Genomic DNA, 19,525 nt, shown 5'->3' on the forward strand with positions numbered 1-19,525 from the left:
AAGGTGGCCCCCGGACTCCACGCAGAAATCCTGAGGGAGAAGGAAGAGGAGGAAGAGGAGGAGGAGGAGGGGGAGGAAGGAAGACAAAAATAATAATAATAATAATAATAATAATAATAATAAAAGGACAAGGAAGAGCTTGGACCGGAGCCAGGAGTGGGGAAAGGGCAATCTGGACCTGGCCACCCTCTCACCGCTGTGCCGGTAAGTTCCCGGGTTGTCCGTCCGTCCGTCTGTCCGTCTGTCTGTCCATCTGGACCCCAGTCTGCAGGTCTCAAAGCGACTGGGGGGGGGGAGGGGGTTGTGCAGAGCCCCCCTCCCGCCCCCTGCCAAGCTTTCTGTCTCCGCAAGGGCTGGCTCCCTCTCGCTGTCTGTCCGTCCGTCTGTCCCTGCAGGAGGGGACCCCGGGGACACGCGGACCCGGCCCGGAGCCCCCCACCACCGCCCTGCCGAGGAGCCAGCGAGGGCCCAGCGCGGGGGTCAGCATCGTTCCTGGGGGGGCACCCAGCCCCGCATCGCCCTCCCCGGCCCCGGCGAGCAGGAAAAGCGCCAGCCGCTGGATTTTCGCTTCCTGGGACATCCAAGGGACTCTTCCTCCTCCTCCATGGTCCCCCCGTGCCTCCCCAGGGCCGCTGGCTGAGCCCCCTCGGCACCCCGCCCGGCCCCGCATGGTGCACCCCGACCCTGGAGCAGCCCCCGGCAGCCCCGGCGCTCCCCGCTGCGGCCCGGAGCCCCCCGAAAACAGCCTCGGTGGCGGGGCGGGGAGGCGAGCTGGGACTCCTTCGGGGCGTTAAGATGGTGAAAGCTCCCCGGCCGAGAGGGGCTGCGCGGACGCCAGGCCACCGGGTTAGGGGGGAGCAGGATGGACAGAGCCCTTGGGGCCGGGAGCCGAGGCCGGTAGGGAAGGATGGACTCGCGGAGCTGCCAGGACAGGCAGCCCAGTGACCCCCCCGGCAGCAGCAGCAGCAGCAGCAACTGTAGCAGCGGCAAAAGCGACGGTGAGAGGGAGAGGATCCGCAGCCGGATGAAAATGGTCATCGGGCAGCTGGAAGGCATCTTGCAGGAGCTCAAGGAGGTCGCCAAGGAGCTCCGGGAGGTAGGAGAGCAGCGGGGAGAGGACCTGGGGTGGGAGCTGGCACCGGGCACCCCCCGCCATCCCCCCCCTCCCCCCCCCCGTCCCAGCCTGAAGCACGGGCACCCTGCCCCTACCAGCCTCACCTCTAAAGAAATGGGGGGAAATAGGCTGTATTTGGTAAAATTGCTCTTGACCTTGATGCTGAGGCTCACTGCATGCCCAGAGGCATGGCAGCGGTTTTGGGGGGGTTTAATTCTGCTCTGGGTGTCAGGGACGTGGCTGGAGGCCGGGGACATCTTTGTGGCTGCCCATTGCGTGGGGGCCTTGAGCACGGTGGGGCAGCTTGCTTCTGGGATGGGGCAGTTGTGTCGTTGGGGTGGTCGGGTCGTTTCTGGAGATGGGGGAGAGCTGTGTCCCCGCGGGCCGTGCTCGGGGACGTGACACCTCCCAGCCCAAAGAATTCCCTGAAAGCCCTGTTGTCCTTTCTGGGGCTGCTCTGCTTGGTTTGTGGGGTTTTAGGGGAGGTTGTCCCCCAGGGGACACCACATCCCACCACACCACCCCGTTGGGGCCCTCGTCCCTTCAGCAGGCAGCACGCAGAGCAAAGAAAGGCCCCTGGTTCCTGCAGCTCCCGTGGGGTAGCCCCAAACCCCTTTTGACAAATCCCTGATGGATTAAAAATAGTAATTAATAATAATAATCAGGAGGCAGAGCTATTTTCCATTTAGCCTGATCTCACTTCACACTCCTCCAGGAGCTTAAAGAGGCCTTCAAAAGGAGGCTGATGGCAATTCATGCCCACTTCAGTGCCCCTTTCACAAAGCTCATGGATTTAGGGCCAGGGGAGACCACCACGAGCATCCGAGCATCCTTTCTGAGTGCTCCAGAGCTTAACTCTCTGGTCCCCGTCCGCCTCTTGGGGCTGGAAGACCCCCAGCATCTCGGCAGCATCCTCGGGAAGCTGCCCAAGCCAGGCTGGACCAGCGTGTGGAAGAGGGGAAGGGGAAGGGAAGAGGGGAAGGGGCCCTGAGGAGAAGTGTCGTGGCTGGGAGGTGACTCTGGGGGGGAGCCGGCATGTCCCGAGGCACTGGTGACCTCCCACAGGAGGGCCCTTTGCAGCACGGGTAAAGTGGCCAGGTCAGTGGCCCCAAAATCCTCTCCACAAAGGGGTCTTAAACATTGACCCTTCTCAACAAGTCTTTCAGGGGAACCACGTGACCCTACAGCGAGGGGTTGAGTGCCTAAAAAGTGGTGTAAAACAATAAGAGCTGGAGCTAAAGTACACCGAGGCTCACCCAACAGCTCTGGAGGAGCAGAGCTCTCGTGTTCCCCATTCCCCCAGGGCCAGGCCGGCGTTGCCTTGCAAAACTCAACGAAGTGATGAGCCAGGAGGAGCCCAAGGAGATGGGGACAAGGAAGGCAGGGGACACACCATGAGTCCCCAGTGGTGCACACCAAGCCACCAGGTCTACGGCCAGTCATGGGGCTTTGGAGACCCCCACCCTCTCCTCTCCTCCCCCTGCATCCATCCCCTCCTCTCCGGGCTTTGCTGGGTGTTTGGGGCACAGGGCTGGACGTGCTCTGCAAGGAATGGGGCAGATCTGTCCCCAGCCCTGCTCAACCCTCGCTCCCCCAAGCGTTCCCCACCTGAAGGCTGTCGTTCCAGATGTCCATTGTATCCAGGATGCTGTTTTACCAGCCCCTGTGCTCCCACTCTCCCTCCTTCCCTCTTCCCTTTTGTGTATATAATTATTCCCCAGCACTCCACGACAGGGCTGTATTATGTGCGGGGAAAATGATTATTAAATCTCTGCCTGAAATCGCATGCTGGAAGTAAAAATCACGCAGGAGGCCGGGACTGAAGGTGCTTCCGCTGAGCGGGATCCGCATCCTCCACCCCTACTACCCTCATCCTCCATCCTGTCTCTGGTACCCGCATTCTCCATCCCTGATACCCAAATCTTCCACCCCTGGTACCCTCATGCTCCATCCCATCCCTGGTACCCACATCTTCCATCCCTGGTATCCACATCCTCCATCCCTGGTACTCAAATCCTTCATTCCTGGAACCCAAATCCTTCATCCCATCCCTGGTACCCACATCTTTCATCCCCGCTACCTGCATCCCCAGTTCCCACATTCTCCATTTCCAAGCCCCAAAATCCCATGGCGAGTGCCCCGTCACACCCACGCTCCCCTCCGGGTGCAGCGGTGGGTGCCAGCACACTAGCAGGTGACACCAGGACGTCCCCTGGCATTCCCTCTGCGGGAGGAAGACCTGCAGCGCAACCCTTCCGCTAACAAATACCTTAATAATGTCGTAATCAATAGGTGATTAGCTGGGAATGCTTTGGGAAGTTCACGGGGAGAAGGCGGCTCGTTATTCCAGCCACATGTTTTAGAGAGGCACACGATGATTTTGAACAGTTTAGTGGCTGATGATGCAGCAAATGGCCCAGTGATGCTCCATCCGCTGGACCAGACAACAGGGCTCGCTCATTCATACGTGTCAGCCTGGGGAGAGGCCCCCGTAACCCAGGTTCTCCTCGCTCGCTTGTAAGCAAGCTCCAATTAATCATTTATTTGCTGTTAAATATTTACCTCCCCCTTGCTGAAAAGTGTTTGGGGAGATGCGGGAAGGTCCCATCCCTGGGAAAGTCAGGCTGCGGGGTCGTGGGGGCTGCCAGAGGCTTTGGGGCTGCTCCGTTTCCTGGCAGAGGGATTGCTTTTCAAGGCGACGGTGGCAAAATCCTCAGGGATGATTTGGAGCAGTGGCACAGTTTTAGGAACAGGGAGCAAAACCCACGGTTTGCCCTGGGAGTTGATGCTTGGGGCCAGGAAAGCCTTTAGGAAGGGAGGCGAGGGGGGACACAGCCACGCAGCCAGACCCCGTCAACGTACCCAAAGGTCCCCACTGCCCCCCTGTTTGATCCCACAGCCGCTCCGCTTCAAAGGTTGTGAGGCAGGGGCCGCTGGATCACTTTGATCCGGAGCATCTCCCAGCCCCGCTCCCGTCCACCCTCTCCTGGAGATGCGTTACCCATCACCGTGCTGCTCCTTCCCACGAAGCCTTTGAAGTCCCCTCTCGTCCTCCCGCCCCGTTCCCCGCCTCCCCAGCACCTTCGCCGAGAAATTCCCCCCTGAATGAGAAGCAGCACGGCCAAAATGCCAGAACACCAGCCGCCGAGCCAGGGCGTGATTTGCAGCCGAGTTGATTACCCAAACTATTTAAAATGAAGCAAAACAATGGTGCTCCAGATGTGCAACATCTGCCTCGGCAGGTATCCAGCTGGGGAGGGGAACACCCGGCCGGGGACATGCAGGATTTTAGCTAAAGAGCTCCCGGCACTGTCCTTGGGTGCAGGGACCACACACGAGCTCCCGGGGGTGGGGGGAGCACCCAGTGCTCCCAGTTGGGTGACTGGTGGTGGCTGGTCCCATGCTGGTCCTGCAGGCTGGGTCTGTCCCATTTATTTGCTTTAGGATGTTTAGCCCAAGTGTCATGTTTGAGAACATGCAGGATGCTGAGGATTCATCTTTTTGGGGAGGGGGAAGGCCTGGTGTTTGGGGTGGGGATGAGCTCCATCCATTTTAGCTGAAAAAAAATAAGAAAAAACTGCTTTTTGCAACAAAGCGAGACCTACAGGTGAGGGAGGAGGAGGGCACATCCCCTCTTGGCACCCCTGTGGCTCACGCTGGGGACACCCTGACCCCCTCAGCCGCTTGCAGCCCCCTAGGCCACACATCATGGGGGTCTCCCCAAAAACCCCAACCCCATGCAGAGCAATGGGGTCCGGTCTGTCCCTCCCTCCCCATCACTCCCATCCCAGCTCGCCCTGCTAAAAGGCTTTGGCAGCCAGATGTAGCAGAGAGGGGGGGAGAAAAGACCAAATCCTGCTTTACATTTAAATCCTCAGCAGGTAGCGAGCGGCAGGGAGGTATTTAACATCCCACCCCCCCACCGCCCATTTAAAATAGAAAGTGCAGCGAAGGGCGCTCCTAAAAATAGAGTGAGCGTGGCTGGTGTGACACTAATCCCCCCGAGGACCTGGGGGGATGGCGGGGACGCGGCTCCTCCCGGCACCCAGGTGCCAGCAGCCCCCCAGGGGTCCCGGGGATGGGTGAGGATGAAGAGGAGCTGGGGCCCCCTGGGCTGGGGAGGATGCGCTCACCCTGGAGCTGGTGCCATACTCGCAGCCTCCAGGAAAACGGAGGTGATCTCATTTTAGCCAAGGGTTTCAGTGAGATCATTTTCTGCCTTATTAAAAAATAATAATAGCCGGGTGTTTCCCAGGCACGGCTCTTTTCCTGCCCTTTTTCCTTCTTCTTTGTCACCACTGAGAAGGAAGAGGTCACATAGGCTTTTTTTTTCACCCTTTCTTGCCCGAAGAAGAAAAAGAAAAAGGAAATAAAAAGCAAGCTGATGGCACTTTGGGGACAGCAGCGATCCTCTTTTCTCATCCAAGTAGTTTCTTGCTGCTGCAGCTCCAGCCGGGGGTCCCAGCTTGCTCTCAGCATCCTCCAGAGCTGAAGCATGGTCAAGGAGGCAAGAAAAGAGGTCTGGTCTCTTGGGCAAGGCCTGAAAGCCTGGGGAAAGCCCCTCACTTTCTGCTGGTGGGGATCGGATGTGCTCCACTTGGCTCTGCCCCGCTCTGGGGACTCAAAGACCCGCTGGGGGACAAGGCTGTGGCACAGGGCCAGGGTCTAACCTGGAAGCAGGGTGGGGGATGACCTACAAGGGGTCCATCCAGGAGGCAAGGTACCCACAGCATATAGGGCTGGGGACAAGGACCTGCACAGCTCCACGTCGAGCTGACGTGGCTCCTGAGCCATGAGCAGGGCGGGATGGGGGGTCCAGGTGGGGCCGATCGGGGCCGTTTCATTGCCACCACGTCCAACACACCCCCAAACACACCTGCATCTTCCTGGTCGGACCTCAGGCAGGGTCTCACCATTCCCAGGGGCTTCCCAATCCAGCGCCATCACCCTGAGCCAAATCCCTGGGGACACCAGGCTGTGTTTTGTCCTCCAGAATGGCCCCAGGTTGCTGGGTGCTGGTTTACGGTGCATTTATGGTATTTTTATAGGGTCTTCCCTAAACTGCTGCATGCTGGCATCTAGCACAGGGGTGAGGATGCACAGAGAAAGGGCATGGGATGAAGGTCAGGGAGAAGCCTCTGCAGTGAAGATGGATTGGGGGGTCTAAGCCTGAGGACTTGCTTTCCTCCAAAAGTGGTCAAAAAACAGGGTAACGGCAGCATAATCACAGAATCACAGAATCCTTGAGCTTGGAAAAGACCTTCAAGATCAGAAAGGATGGAGGGATGGTTTAGCATTGCAATTAATTTTTCTTGGTGGATGAGGAGGTCCACTGGGTGTGATGCTGGTGGAGACGGAGCAGATTTTTGGTGGTTTGTGGAGTGTTTTTGGTGGTGTGTGGATTTTTGGTTTCAGTGTGGACTGCAAGGCGCCAGGAGGTTGCTCGTTTATTTGCCTTCCCATCCTTGTTTTGGGAAGCTCATGGTTTCTTTCCACGAGGAAAGGACATGTGGAAGGGCAGCGGAAGGAAAAGGACGGGGAGAGCAGAGTAATCCTGATAAATAGCCATGGAAATGACACGGAAAGGGACACGGTTGTGTGCCAGCCCCTTTACCACGGTGGCACCATGTAGGGTCTGTCCCCTGCAGCACGGTGGGGACACCCCCATGTCCCCAAGCCACCACGGTCCAGCTGGTCCTTGGTATAATAAACACCTTGGAAGGGATGGTGGATTCAGGAACAAGCCTGGAAGCATCCATCACACGACCTGGGGACAGCCCTGCCTCAGTTTCCCCACCTGTGGAGCTGAAATTTATGGGGCAAAGGAGGTGGTGGTCACCGATGGCTCCACACGGCCGGGTGTGAGGGACTAAGGGATGCCACGTGTGTGGGGATTTGGGGTGCCTGCTTCATCCTGCCCCCGGTATTGGGTGGGGGAGAGGAGCCCTCAGCCCAAAGCAGCCACGAGTTGGGCTGGGGCAGGTGTCGGCTGTGGTGGCGGGGTCCATGAGCACCCCAAAAGCGCTGTGTGGTTGGGTGGGCTTCACCTGTCTGTCCGTCTGTCCACCCATCTATCCGTCCGCCCGCAGGTGGTGAGCCAGATCGACCGTCTGACGTCCGACTTCGACTTCGAGCTGGAGCCGGACGACTGGACGACGGCGACGGCCAGCAGCACCTCCAGCAGCGAGAAAGGGGGCACCGCTTTCGAGCTGGGACCCCTCGACTTCACCGCCGCCGACATCCTCTCCGACAGCTGGGAGTTCTGCTCCTTCCTCGACGCCTCCACCCCCTCCGACCAAGGGGACGGTCCCGAGCCCCCCCGGCCGCAGCCGCCGCCGTGCCGCCAGCCCGACTACCGGCTGATGAACGGCGGCGTCCCCATCGCCAACGGGCCCCGGGGGGGGACCCCGGACTCCTCCAGCGAGGAGGCGTTCGGTGCCCACCACAGGGGTCCCCACCAGCGGCCGGCTGGCACGCGGGAGCGGGTCCGCTTCAGCGACAAGGTGCTGTACCACGCGCTGTGCTGCGACGACGACGACGGGGACGGCGCCGACGAAGGCTCCCCGGGCGAGGATTGCGGCGAGGAGCCCGGCCGCAAAGCGACCTCGAAGCATCCCCCTGGGGGTGGCGGCGGGGGGCCGGCGGCGGCCCGGCGGCCGACGAGGAACAGCAGCACGCAGACTGTGGCCGACAAAAGCACCCAGACGGTGCTGCCTTACATCAGGCAGAAAAGCAAAAGGAAAAACTGACGCCGGCTCCCGAGCGGGTTGGGGTCGGCCGAGGGTTGGGCTGGGTGGGTGGGGAGCCTGGGAAGGGTCAGAAATATATATATATATATAAATATATATTTAAATACATCGCTACTACGAATAAAATCAAGATGAAAAGGTGGCAGAGAAGGAAAACGTCCAACTACCTACCCGTCGTTTTTGAGGCTCAGGGAATTTTAAACTGTTTTGTGGACGGAAGATGCAGCTCAATAAACTGTTCGTCATGGAGAAATGCCAACCATAACATATATATATCCTATGTATATATGTGCCCAGAGAGGAAAGCCTCTCCTGGGGACGTGGGGACACTGGAGGGGTTGGTGGCAGGGCTGGGGAGGGCAAAGATCCCTCCCTGGGGTGTTTTATCCCTGTTTGCCATAGGCACTTGCTAGGAAATACAAGGAGCTGGTGCAATCTGCTTGCAGGTTTTCTCAAAAAGTGCTCTATATTCACCCGAAATCGTAGCTTGATGCTCTTCCCTTTTATCAGCAGGGAAAACAGGTTAGGAAAAACAAAACAAAACAACAAAAAAAAGAGAACCCACAGACAGTTTTTAGGGGAATTAACCCCAGGAATGGCAACGATGGGTTTTGGGGACCCTCATGGCATCACCTGGGGATGTGGTGCAAGACAAGGCTGTATTTCTGATATTTTATCAGCAACTTTTATAAGTATTTCTGATGCTAACAAACCAGAACCTGCCCACTGATGGGAATCAACCCCCATTAGCTGGAAGAAGGAGTTAAAATCCCTTTTTTTAAAGGGCTTGTAGGCATTTTGTTTTATTTTTTAAGACTTTTTCTCCACTGCAGCTGCATCAGCATCACCTCCTTCTGCATCTCCCTGGGACCCCAGGGCTGGGACCCCAAGACAATTTTATTTTCACAAATAGGGACGTCAGGGTTTGGGATGTCCCTGTCCCATGTGCCGGAGAAGGGACAGCCACCACCATGGGGAGACATGGGATGGGACAACTCCTCTTTGCTCCCTCCATTACTCTGCGTGTCAACAGCTGATTATTTACTTTTATGAGCTGTTTTTACAGCCGGGCCCCATTGGATAGGTGTGATTAATAGAGGCAGCTTTGTTCCTTAATAACTTCTGGAGAAAGACGCCAGGAGGGGCACAAGGCAAAAATTCAGAGCAGCCCAAGCTGCACGCAACGTCCTCGTGCTCTTCTGCATGCCCAGAAACAAGCACAGAGGGGTTTTGCTGGTATTATTTAGCAGGAAAACCTGCTTGGGTGGGTTTGGGGGTGAAATTCAAGAGGAGGATAGGGGTTATTATTAATAGAGTTAGAGAGGATAGGGGGTAGTATTAACAGAGTGTTAATTAATAACATCCATCAGCCCATGCCAAAAACTGCTCAAACTGACTCCAAGCAAGCCCCAAATACCCAGGGAAGGTCAGGATGGGGTCATCCCTCCCTGTTCCCTGTTCCTAACCCTTTCTCACCCCCCCCCAAAAAACACTGGAAAAGCCCCAAACAGCGGCCATCACCTCACGAGAGCTGGCGGAGGAAGGGGCAAAGGGCTCGTGTTTCTTCCAGAAGCAATAAAGAAACAATCAGCAAATAAAACGAGGACACGACCCGGAACGGCGGCTCCGGCTGCTCTGCGCCCCGGGGATGAGATGCGACAGCTTTGCTAATTCTTGCCCTTTCCTCGCCTGCCGGCGGGTACCGTGCCGGCATTTGGCACGGTTTGATGGGTTTTAAAGCAGAATTTTGGCTTTGCATGCGAATCAGCTGCCTCCGATTGGGGCCGGTGAGCAAAGCGAGTTCCTCGCTTCCGCCATCCTGGGGGGAAAACGCACAGAAATGGGCTACCTGGGGAGGAGGTCGGGGAAAATAAAAGCAAAATGAAGCCAGGCTCCCCAGGAGCTGTGACAACACCTGCATCCCAAACACCTTGAGAGGCTCTTGGCTGCTCCATCTTCTGTAAAAGCCCAGGAGCGCTTTGTGCTGGGGGAGCCCGTGGGCCCCCAGCCGCATCCCCCCCCGCCTTGGTGGCCCCCTCTTTGCCCCGGTGGTCCCCGGGGACCACGCATTGCTTGGGGCCAGGTGCTGGCCGTGGCTGGAAGACAAATGCTTTGTTTTTCCAAGGGAGAGGCTATGCCTTCTGCCTCTGCTAATGTACAGCATCTTGTCTTATTTGTTCCTTGCTGTTCCACAGCTGAATTACTGCAAGTAATGTACCAGCGCCTCATGCAATGCTTCTTCTTTATAACCACGCAGTCGGCTCGCCTTCAGGCTCTCCTTTTGGATTTCAGGGCCAGCCAGGAGCTGTTTCCGCCTTGGGATGCTGAGGTTCTTCCCTCCTCATCCTGGCCCATCCAGCCCTGTGGCGCTCTGCGCAATGGGGGAGAATAAAAGGATGCTGCGGGGCAGGAGCATCCCAAAAACACAGCTGTGTCCTCCCCAGCCTGATTTCGCTCTGCAATGCAGCGAGCGGGGGGTCGCATCCTCCCCGGCTCTGCTTATCTCCAGCAACGCTTCCGCTGCGTGCTCTGGACCTGGATAACCGCCTGGCGGAGGTTATCTCCTGGCAGAACGCCTGCAGGAGGAAAATGCGTTGCTCACAACAGCTTCCACCTCCCCCCCAGATCGTTCCTATCTCTCTCCCTGGGTTGTTATCGCCGAGCCCTCCTGGTGCCATGGGATGGAGACGCAAGAACCAAGCCTGGCTCTCAAGGTCCTGCCTGCTCCACTGGGAGAAGGGAAGGTGGGGATGGGGAGGTGGGAAGGAGCCAGTCCACCACCACCCCCAGGGAGGGACAAGGGGGGCAGCGGGTGGCAATAAGAAGCCCAGAGTATTGGGCAAGGTGGTGAGGATGAAGCAGGTCCAAGTCTCAGTGGGAATAAATGGGTAGGATCAACAGGGCATGGCCAGTGTCAATAGGACATGGATGTGGAGGTAGACATGGCCCATTATCCTTCCTGGGCTGGGGTCAAGAGGATTCAGGTTTGGTCCTCCGGTGGTAATGCCTGGGCTTGACCTGGACGCAGCTCTTGGTATCCCAACAGCTAACACACGTCTATTTATCATGATAGGAATCGTCTCTTGCTGCATGGTGGCTGGGTGCTCTCCCACCACTGGGTGGCAGTGGGTGCCCACGCACACATGTGCATGTGCCACCATCCTTGTCCTCATCGTCCCTTCCTCTTGCACCCTGCCAGCGCATGGGGACCATGCTGATGGTGCCCCTGGTGTTCCCTGGTGGCCCCGTGTCACGTCACCTCCGTGGTTGCCATCTTCCCTTGCACAACCCATTGTGGACATGGGGATGCCACAAAGCACTGTCCCCAAACACTGCTGGAATGAGAGGATTTGAGGCCAAAAACATCACTTAGACCCCAAGTCCCATAGGTAGCAGCAGCTATTCGGGTCTTGTCCCCACCATGGGATGGGGGCTGCTTGGATGAAGTTCCAGCACCCACACCAGGCTCCTGCACTCACCCCTGGGGACAAGTTGCTCAAAGCACCAATTCCCCTTCACAAACATCCCCCAGATGAGGACAGCAGCTGCTGATGACCCCTCAGCAGAGCCCCAGGACCCATCTGTCCCCCCAGGGCTCTCATGATGGCCACAGGATTCGGCCAAGCCTGCAGAAAGGCAGCGGCGCCAGAGCAGCCCTGGAGGTGCTTGTAAGACAAGGGATGACATGCTTGATGGGACTTCTTAATTAGCTCTCACTAAGCCAAAATGTACCGGGGCTCCCCTGGCAGAACAGCGTCAGACAAAACATTAATCATGCTCCAAATAAATAATTAAAATGTTGTGGCTCTTGGAAAGAAAAATAATAATAATGATGAGTGGGGAAAATGAAAGCTGTTGGCTTTGATGCCACGGCCCTGGGGACAAGTGGGGCCGTGTCCCCAAGGCCACCTGAGCCAGGAGGGATTTTGTGTTCAGCCAAGTCCACAGCCAAAGTCCCAGGGTGTCAGAGCGCCTAAGATCCTACGTTGGTGGTGGAACACATCCCTACCTCAGCTCTGCATTGAAATGTGAATTTTTAGCAACCATCTCCCATGGCTCCAAACACTGGATGTGGCTTGGGCAGTGTCCTGGGACATTATCCGTGGTTACCACTAAATTTCACGCTCCGGTGGGTGGGAAAATCACCATGGGAAAATCCATTCATGCATCACTTAGGGAGCACTTTGGGGAGAAAACAACAAAAAGAGGCTCAAAAAGAAGAAAGCTCTCTCTCCCCATCCCCTTTTCACCCAAGAAGAGACGATTGCTCAGTGCGAGCAAGGCAGAGCTTAAATTATGCATGGGGCCATTGGGATGGAGGAGGGGGGTTTGGGAAGAGCTGATCCCATCCGCATGTTTAAAGCCGGAAGCCTCATGGGTGGGCGGCATCCCTGGCCTTCTTCCTCCTCCTCCTCCTCTCCCGAAAGCTCTGGTTTCAGCCATCTTCTGTGTTTCAAAGCAGCCAAGGCAGCCCCAGTTCATCCCTGTTGCTTTTGGGTTACGTAGGGTGCAGGGGACACCCACGCAGGCGCCTGGGTCCGCCAAACCCATTTTATTACATTAATATTTGCTGGTAATGAAGTTAGATAGCACTTGGAGCCCCAATCAAATTAGGAAAGCTATAATGAACAAGAAGTGGTGCATTAATTCATTAGCGGGGAATTACACTAAATTATCTCAGCAAATACAGCAAAACTTTAATTTACCAGAGGTGTTTTCAAATGGCTTCTGCTCCTTCACATCCATTTCCACCATGGCACGTTTTTTTAAGGCAGGGAAAACAAGATAAGTGAATTAACACCAGCTCTTTGGGGAGATGCTGCTGTCTTGCGGACGGTAACAGATACCCAAAAGAGATATCGGGAACTCTGCTTTTCCTCCCCTTCCCCAGGTCTGTGCACAGAAAATGGATATTATTTACAACAAACAACCCGACTTCACCTTTGCAAAGATTCAGGCTAACTTTCTGCTTTGCTAATCACCATAGAAAGTGGGAAAGAAGGAAAAAAAAATAAATCTGTAGTAATTTACTCGAACACGTGCAGACAGAGCATTAATAATGTACATCTTTGGGAAACTAGCCCTGAGACAGGGCAGCCAATTTGTGCTTTAAAGCGTAAATTTGGGCATCTGAGCTTTGTGTCCTCCTAGAGAACGTGGGGATGCAGAGGGCTGAGGAAGGACACAACTCGTGCGACTTCCTCAGCCTGGAGAGACTTGAGAAATAAAGACAGAAGAAAACAAAACAGTTCATTCTCCCTGCTTTAATACTTTTTATTATTATATTATTATTATTTTAAGAGGTTTCCCACATGCTCACAAGGCTCCAGAGGGTGCCAACCGAGCACCACCTCCATCATGTGACAGCATGGCTAAAGCCTCTGAGATGTGGCCAAAGCACAGCCAAAAAAACAGTCTCCTGCTTCTGCCCCCCACTTCTTCTGGGGCAAGGTCCAGAGGATGCTTTGGGCCATAAATAGGGCTGGAAAGTCCTTGGGATGTGCAGCTGCCTGTGGGGCTCACCCCAACCCCACGAACCTCTATGACCTCCATCGGTTTTGTGTCTAAATCATGAGGCAGACAGCTTGGGGCTGATAGGGGAGGCTCGTTCCTTAGAAATTTAGTTGGGTTGCTTTTTTAAAAAACAAACAAACCCACACTCAATTCTCATTGCACCACATATCCTTGCTTAAAAAATATGTGCAACACCATGAGGTGGAGGATAAGTGTGTGCCGTGGTCAGAGAAGGACGTCTGCCAACCCCAAGCCTTTGGGTGCTGTGATGAGACAATACGGAAGGGCTAAAGTGAACATTTCTTCCTTTCTCTTGTTTTTCCTTCCTCTGGTGGATGCTGCATCTCCCAGAGCATCTCCAGCCTACCAGACCGTCTTACGGTCTCCCAAAAATCCACCCCATAGGGACACAGCCCTGCACCACAACCTCCAAATGCACCCAGACCCACCATCATCTTGCAGCAGTGAGTTCCCTTTCTTGGGAAAGCCTTCAATTAATTATTTTTACAGCCTTTAATTATCCTTGCCATGGTCCGTGCCCAGAGAGGGACATTTTGGAGCAGCTACTCTAGATGGCACTTACACTCGCACCACTTCCACAGGGCAGTGCAAATCTCCAAATGAACGTGGGCAGCAGCTCATTTGTACCTTTAAATCCTTGTAAGTACTACCTGATGTTCTTCTGTGTAGTAAATTATTTTTTTTCTTTTAATTAATTGCCTTGAAGACCACTTAGAGCTTATCACTAGCATCTCCATACAACGTGGCACTTACAGCAAGTGGGAGACACCAGTGAATAACTGCACTGCATCCTCATTCCCATTATTAATTCCCACAAATTGATTGTTCTGCCAGCATCTGCAGCTTTCTAATTAAGTCTTTACTCAGGTGCTCGTGCATACGAGGGAAACAAAAGCTAATAAAGCCCAGAAGCAGGAGATAGGGGGCTGGGGAGAGATGTGGTGCTCATGAGGCCAGGGCAAAGGCATTGCATCTCCCACCTCCACCAGCAGCATCTTCGAGATGCACACTCTTCACAGAGGGGGGAAGATTCCAATGTAAGGGGATTTATACCACAATTAATCAGGTTAGAAAGCAATCTCTGGGTCTTATGCTAAGCAAGGAGCAGGTAGGAAGCAAGAAGTTATTTACAATGTGCTTTGCTCCTTGGAGCTCAGCTGGTTAGGGAGCAGACATACAGGGACAGCCTGCTTCCTGCCCTCCTGCAGCCAGGGAACATTGCTTCCTCCCTCTAGTAAGCTGTGGGGAAATGTTTTTGGATTAATACTAGAGAAATAATAGGTGTGCTAAGTCAAAATATTAAAAAAACAAAACACACAAAAGCTGGCAAGGTAGAAGCTGACTGCTCAAAGCAGCAGTAGCAGACATGCAGCCCCTTCATTGCTCAGAAAGGGGCCAGCAGGAAAGTTTTTTTTTTTTCCTGCTACAGGCAGGTCTTGAGAGAAGATCTGAACCCAGAGGGATGCAACACGGCTCAGAGCCCCCCATTCAGGCTCTGCTCCCCCTTGCTCAGCCTCCCCTGCTGCCAGCACCACCACCACCACCAGCCCAGGTGCTCCTCACATGCTCCCTGTGCCTGCTTTCACCCAACAGACCACCAGATTCGCACCACAGCAAGAGAGGAGGTTCATGCTTAACAGCCAAAAACTAGCTAGATTTCCCCCATTTCCTTATCTGGGGGCTGAAGGCTTTAGAAGGGTGAGGTGAAGTCTTCTGCTGGTGGCTGCCTTCCTAGAGGAGCACCAGGTCCCAGGGAAACCCCGAGGCATCAGACAACAGTGACAAGAGCAGCAGGTTGCACATCTCCTTAGAGGATGGGAAGAAAGTGGTTTTAGAGTTGAGTGAGGAGCCTCAAGAAAGATGAGTGGCTTGAAGAGGACCTCCTGTAGAGGCCAGCCTCCAGGTCCTGCCCAGAGGACAAGGTCAGCCTCCATGCCCCTAGGAGGACCATTGGTATCCCCTTGGTCTGCCCTGAGCATCACAGCCTGGCCATACACACTTAGCACAACCTCATGTCTCCTGTCATCAACTCAACATAAAAAAAGTATTTTTTTTTTTTAAAAAAAAAGGGGGGGTTCAGCTCCCGCACAGAGTAGCTCGTGCATAAAAACATGAAGGCTGATGGCCTGACCAAGGAAAATCTCAGCCTCCCCAAAAAGCTTACATGGCTGCCTCATTTTTCCACCTGATTATTTCAGCTCAGCTACATAATTCATTTAAAAAAACAAAAACACAGAACTAGGAAACATCTTCCCCAGGCACATCGTCCCCAGGCTCTCAAATCCAGCTCGTTCTGGGCTGGGGTTCCTGCTTTGCACCCCGCACAGCCCATGGAGCACAAGTGCCAAGCTCATCTCTCCGTGCAAACAGGATCATTTCCGTGACAAGAGAGGTTGCATAAGGGTGTTAGGGAAGGCTCATTTGCAGAGATGTAGCCCTGCTCAGGCTTTGTTTGAGGCTTGTAAGGAGAATTGGCAGCACTAGACTGCAGCCTAATGGCTAGGGAATTGCAACCCAAGGGCTTAAGGGCAAAAGACAAATATTCCAGCATTCAGCTGCCAAGCAGAGGCAATGCCTTTAATCAGCAGCAGCTTTCAGAAGGCACTAGCAAAAGGAGAGGACCAAAAGCCAAGAACTGGAGCTGCAGGCATCGCTCTCAGCCTCGCTGCTTTGCCCCTTTGTAGTTTCTCCCTAGGGCCAGGAGCAGTTTGCTCGGCTCAGAGGGGGCTACTGCTGCTGCTCAGGGATGAAAAGCAGCTCTCTGCAGGATGCAACAGACTGGTCTGATCCCAGTCTAATCCCATCCCTGCTTCAGTGGTGGCTTCAAGAGCTCATGGTCACCCCATGAGCTGGCTTACCTGGTTCCTGAGCACAGCCTCAAATGCCATCCCATCAGGGCAGGGGCTGACCGCTGTCCCTCCTCACCACCAAGATCACAAAGGGAAGACAAACTTTTTTTTTATTATTAGGTACAGGGAGTTACAATGACATTCCCAGAGGGCATCTGCACTTTCTGCACACGAGAAATATTCCAAGGGCAGTTAAGCTCAGCACAGCAGCTGCTGCAAGCATGGCGACTTGGACCAGCATAGGAAGTCCTTCAGCAGCACCTAGAAGAGAGAAATCCCCTTACTACACATTTTATGGCTTTCCACCATCTGGCAGTGGCACAACATGCAGGCAGTATAGGGGTAAAAAAGCCCCCCAGACAGTTTTTTCAGCAGATACACCAGAGAGTCCATCTAGGCACGAAATCGTGGAGGAATTCACTATTAGATCAACCTGGAGTCATCTTCAGAGAGGTGAAGGGTGAAGGCACAGCCACACAGACACATACCCTGCGGTGCCCTCCCTGCTGGCACAAGCCGTCCCGAGGCACTCCGTAACCCCTGAGCTGGGTCAAGGATTAACAGTGGTCCAACTGAGACTTCAGCCTCTGCTGCCCTTGAGGACCCACCTAAGAAGAGATGTGGGTGAGTGAGCTGGCAGGTGAGGCAATTCCTGATCCATTGGAGTTTCAGGGTTTACAGCAAGGTGGTTTTGTGTAGCTTTATACAAAAGGGAAAACTATTTGCCCAAGGACAGCAGAGAAGAGCCAAGCTCATCCCCAAGAGGTGACATCTCAGACCTTCCAGCATCTCAGCCACCCCAGCCTGGGAGGTCACCAAATTAGGGCTGCATTTTGGGGCACACCGAGCCCTACCTTGCCTGGAAGAGATGTCTCTCCTCAAGCGCCTCCCTGGCCACCTGGCCAGGGGGTTATTTCTCCGGGAGTAGCCTCCATACAGTGCACAGTTGCCTGTCTCACAGCAGCTGCAGATGTCCCCGGTGCCCTCCACGGGAGCCCAGCTGGAACAGAGCCACCTGTGAGCCCTCTCCTCCGGGCTGCCCCCTGCCCAAGCCCCCCAGGTATACTCACAGGCTGCTGGCTTTGTTGAAGGAACAGGCCTTGTTCAGTGGGTTTGGGGCCTGGTCAGCTGGGGAGACCTTCAGGTGGCAGGTGATGTAGATCTGGAAGGGAAATTAAGCCAAAATCCCCAGGTTGGGGTGATTTTTTTCATGCAGGACAGCACTGCTCTTGTGCAGGCAGGGCCAGGGGGTCAGACACATCTCACCAGGTTCCTGTCATCTCCTGCGAACTTGAAAGCATCGACCACAAACTGCAGTGTTTCCTGCCTCGGCCGCGGGGACACAAATGCTGAGGTGGTGTCATCGGCTCTCCCATCCACCAAGCACCTGGACAGGGAGCAGAAGTCAGGGACATCCCGACAAGCTGTGGCACCGCCACGCAGACCGCGCTGTCCCCCCTTACCCGCTGAGGTCAATCAAAGCGTAGCGGGGCGAGGAGCTCCGGTCTGCACTCGGAGTTGCCACGCAGTCCTCCACAAAGAGGCGCAGGGGCACATGGCCCCCCACCACAACATCGGCCTGGAGGTGAAGGCTTTCCCCCAGCTGGAAGCCGTTGGAGAGCCTCTCGGAGCTCCAGTCATCTGGAAGGCACAGTTGAAGCCACAGGTTGCTTTGGCAAAAAGCATGCTGCCCTCCCTTTCTTGTGGGACCTCCTAACTGACCAGCAACCCCATATATCCCTCCTGTAAAGTGTGGGGTAACCCAGCCCCTAGTTTTTTTGGGGATCTCAGCATTCACAGCCAGGAGCAGGTATCAGAGGGGGCACCCACCGCTCATGAGGCGCAGGGAGAACACCAGCTTCTCTTCCCCTGACAGCATGGAGCGGAAGGGAGCCCAGGTAGGCTGGACAGCATTGCTGCTCACGTTGCTCTTCCTAAAAGCATAAGTATGTCAGCAGAGATGCCACCACCACCCTAGGTCCGTAGGAGCAGAGACATTACCTCATTGGCTCACCTGGGGTAGTGACACTCGATAGGAACCACAGCTGGGCTGGTTCTTACAATGACCGCATTGCCAGCAGCAGTGGGTTTGTAGAACAAGCTTGTTTTGTAGATCAGGGAGTCTGGGGTCATCTGGAAGGGACATGGGAGAGCTGATAAGTCAGTAGAACAAACGGGTCAGCCCAAACCTCAGCACTGTCAGGCACCCAGCACCAGGACCTGCAGCTCCATCAGCCTGTCCTCCACATTCAGGATGCCATGATTTGGGCTGGCATCTCAGCACCTGAGAATAAGACTGACCTCATAAGAGGTCAGTCTTGAGGGCCACCACCCCAAGAAGTGCCCACACCAGCTGGGCAAGTGCGGTAGGACAAAATGCCTGAAGCCTCCTTCCTCCTAAATAAGTGGGAGGACATCAACTCCTCTGGCTCTTGAAGAGGTAGAAGAAAAGCACTATAAGCCTTGCTTGCCATTCAGTGGATTCACCTAGGGCTCAAGGACAACATGCATACTCCCAAAACCAGCCCTGCAATGGTCCCAAGGCACTTCACTTAAGAGCTACTGTTAGCAGACGTACCCCTCACCCCAACCTCAACCCTTGGCATCACCTTTACTATATCATTTCTACAACTGAGCCACTCCCAAGAAGAATTAGGCAGCACGTTACTACTTACTAGTCCCAAATAACCCCCATTTAATCACCCCAGTGTGGATCAAAGCCCATTAGCCCACTACCCAAGCAGCAGCACCAGGGATGGAGCAGCCCCTCACCCGAGCACCCCACCTCACCTGTAGGGTGCTGCCACACTCGTGCAGCCCAGCCACGAAGGTCACCACTTTCTCAGCAGCATTTTGGGCCGTGGCCGGGCAGCTGGCTGTGCCCAGGGTCAGGTCCCCAGCCCGGACCAGGCGCCCAGTGCCAAAGAGGTCCCGGTGCACTGTGAGCACCACCTGTGCCTCCTGGCACTGCACGGCCACAGGGTGCAGGGGGGCGGCAGCCTGGAGCTGGGAGACATCCACCCATGCCCATGGGGAGGGCTGGGAGAAGGAAGGCACCTGGTGGTGCCATCTCCACGAAGAGTCCCCTCGGACCCTCAAGACCCCTGAGTCCCTTGGGGAGAGATCCCAGGGGCTGTAAGACACTGCTTCAGCCAGGGCCCAGCACAGCAGAGCAATACCCAGGCTGCTTCCAGACCCCATCCTGAGCCTGACAAAACCAGCAGATAGAGAAGAGGCTGCTCAGGAGCCTTTTATACCAACTCCCTGAAGAGCAGATG

General features: G+C 55.1%; 2 protein-coding genes across 2 annotated transcripts; one reads left to right on the plus strand and one right to left on the minus strand.

Moving 5' to 3' along the window:
* Nucleotides 1-52: 52 nt before the first annotated feature.
* INSYN1 (inhibitory synaptic factor 1) lies at nucleotides 53-8,504 on the plus strand. The gene is made up of 3 exons (XM_080607814.1): nucleotides 53-204; nucleotides 396-1,096; nucleotides 7,204-8,504. Exons 2-3 carry the CDS (start codon nucleotides 908-910, stop codon nucleotides 7,861-7,863), a joined length of 849 nt encoding a protein of 282 aa, XP_080463940.1. The 5' UTR covers nucleotides 53-204; nucleotides 396-907; the 3' UTR covers nucleotides 7,864-8,504.
* Nucleotides 8,505-16,339: 7,835 nt separating this feature from the next.
* On the minus strand, nucleotides 16,340-19,478 carry ZP3 (zona pellucida glycoprotein 3). The gene is made up of 9 exons (XM_080551532.1): nucleotides 19,038-19,478; nucleotides 18,262-18,380; nucleotides 18,078-18,181; nucleotides 17,711-17,888; nucleotides 17,514-17,634; nucleotides 17,318-17,409; nucleotides 17,102-17,247; nucleotides 16,736-16,855; nucleotides 16,340-16,508 (listed from the first exon to the last, which is right to left on the minus strand). Exons 1-9 carry the CDS (start codon nucleotides 19,446-19,448, stop codon nucleotides 16,378-16,380), a joined length of 1,422 nt encoding a protein of 473 aa, XP_080407658.1. The 5' UTR covers nucleotides 19,449-19,478; the 3' UTR covers nucleotides 16,340-16,377.
* Nucleotides 19,479-19,525: the final 47 nt, after the last annotated feature.

This window comes from Anser brachyrhynchus, assembly GCF_964034855.1.
Source record: "Anser brachyrhynchus genome assembly, chromosome: 11".
Classification (NCBI taxonomy): Eukaryota; Metazoa; Chordata; class Aves; order Anseriformes; family Anatidae; genus Anser; species Anser brachyrhynchus.

Bases quoted from the DNA above. Each gene is read 5' to 3' on its own strand.
- ZP3 (XM_080551532.1), bottom strand. From the start codon at position 19,448: ATGGGGTCTGGAAGCAGCCTGGGTATTGCTCTGCTGTGCTGGGCCCTG. The intron at 18,381-19,037 runs GTGAGGTGGGGT...TGTCCCTTCCAG, and splicing joins AGTGTGGCAGCACCCTACAG to ATGACCCCAGACTCCCTGAT. The intron at 17,248-17,317 runs GTGAGTATACCT...GCTCTGTTCCAG, and splicing joins TTCAACAAAGCCAGCAGCCT to CTGGGCTCCCGTGGAGGGCA.
- INSYN1 (XM_080607814.1), top strand. From the start codon at position 908: ATGGACTCGCGGAGCTGCCAGGACAGGCAGCCCAGTGACCCCCCCGGC. The intron at 1,097-7,203 runs GTAGGAGAGCAG...GTCCGCCCGCAG, and splicing joins TCGCCAAGGAGCTCCGGGAG to GTGGTGAGCCAGATCGACCG.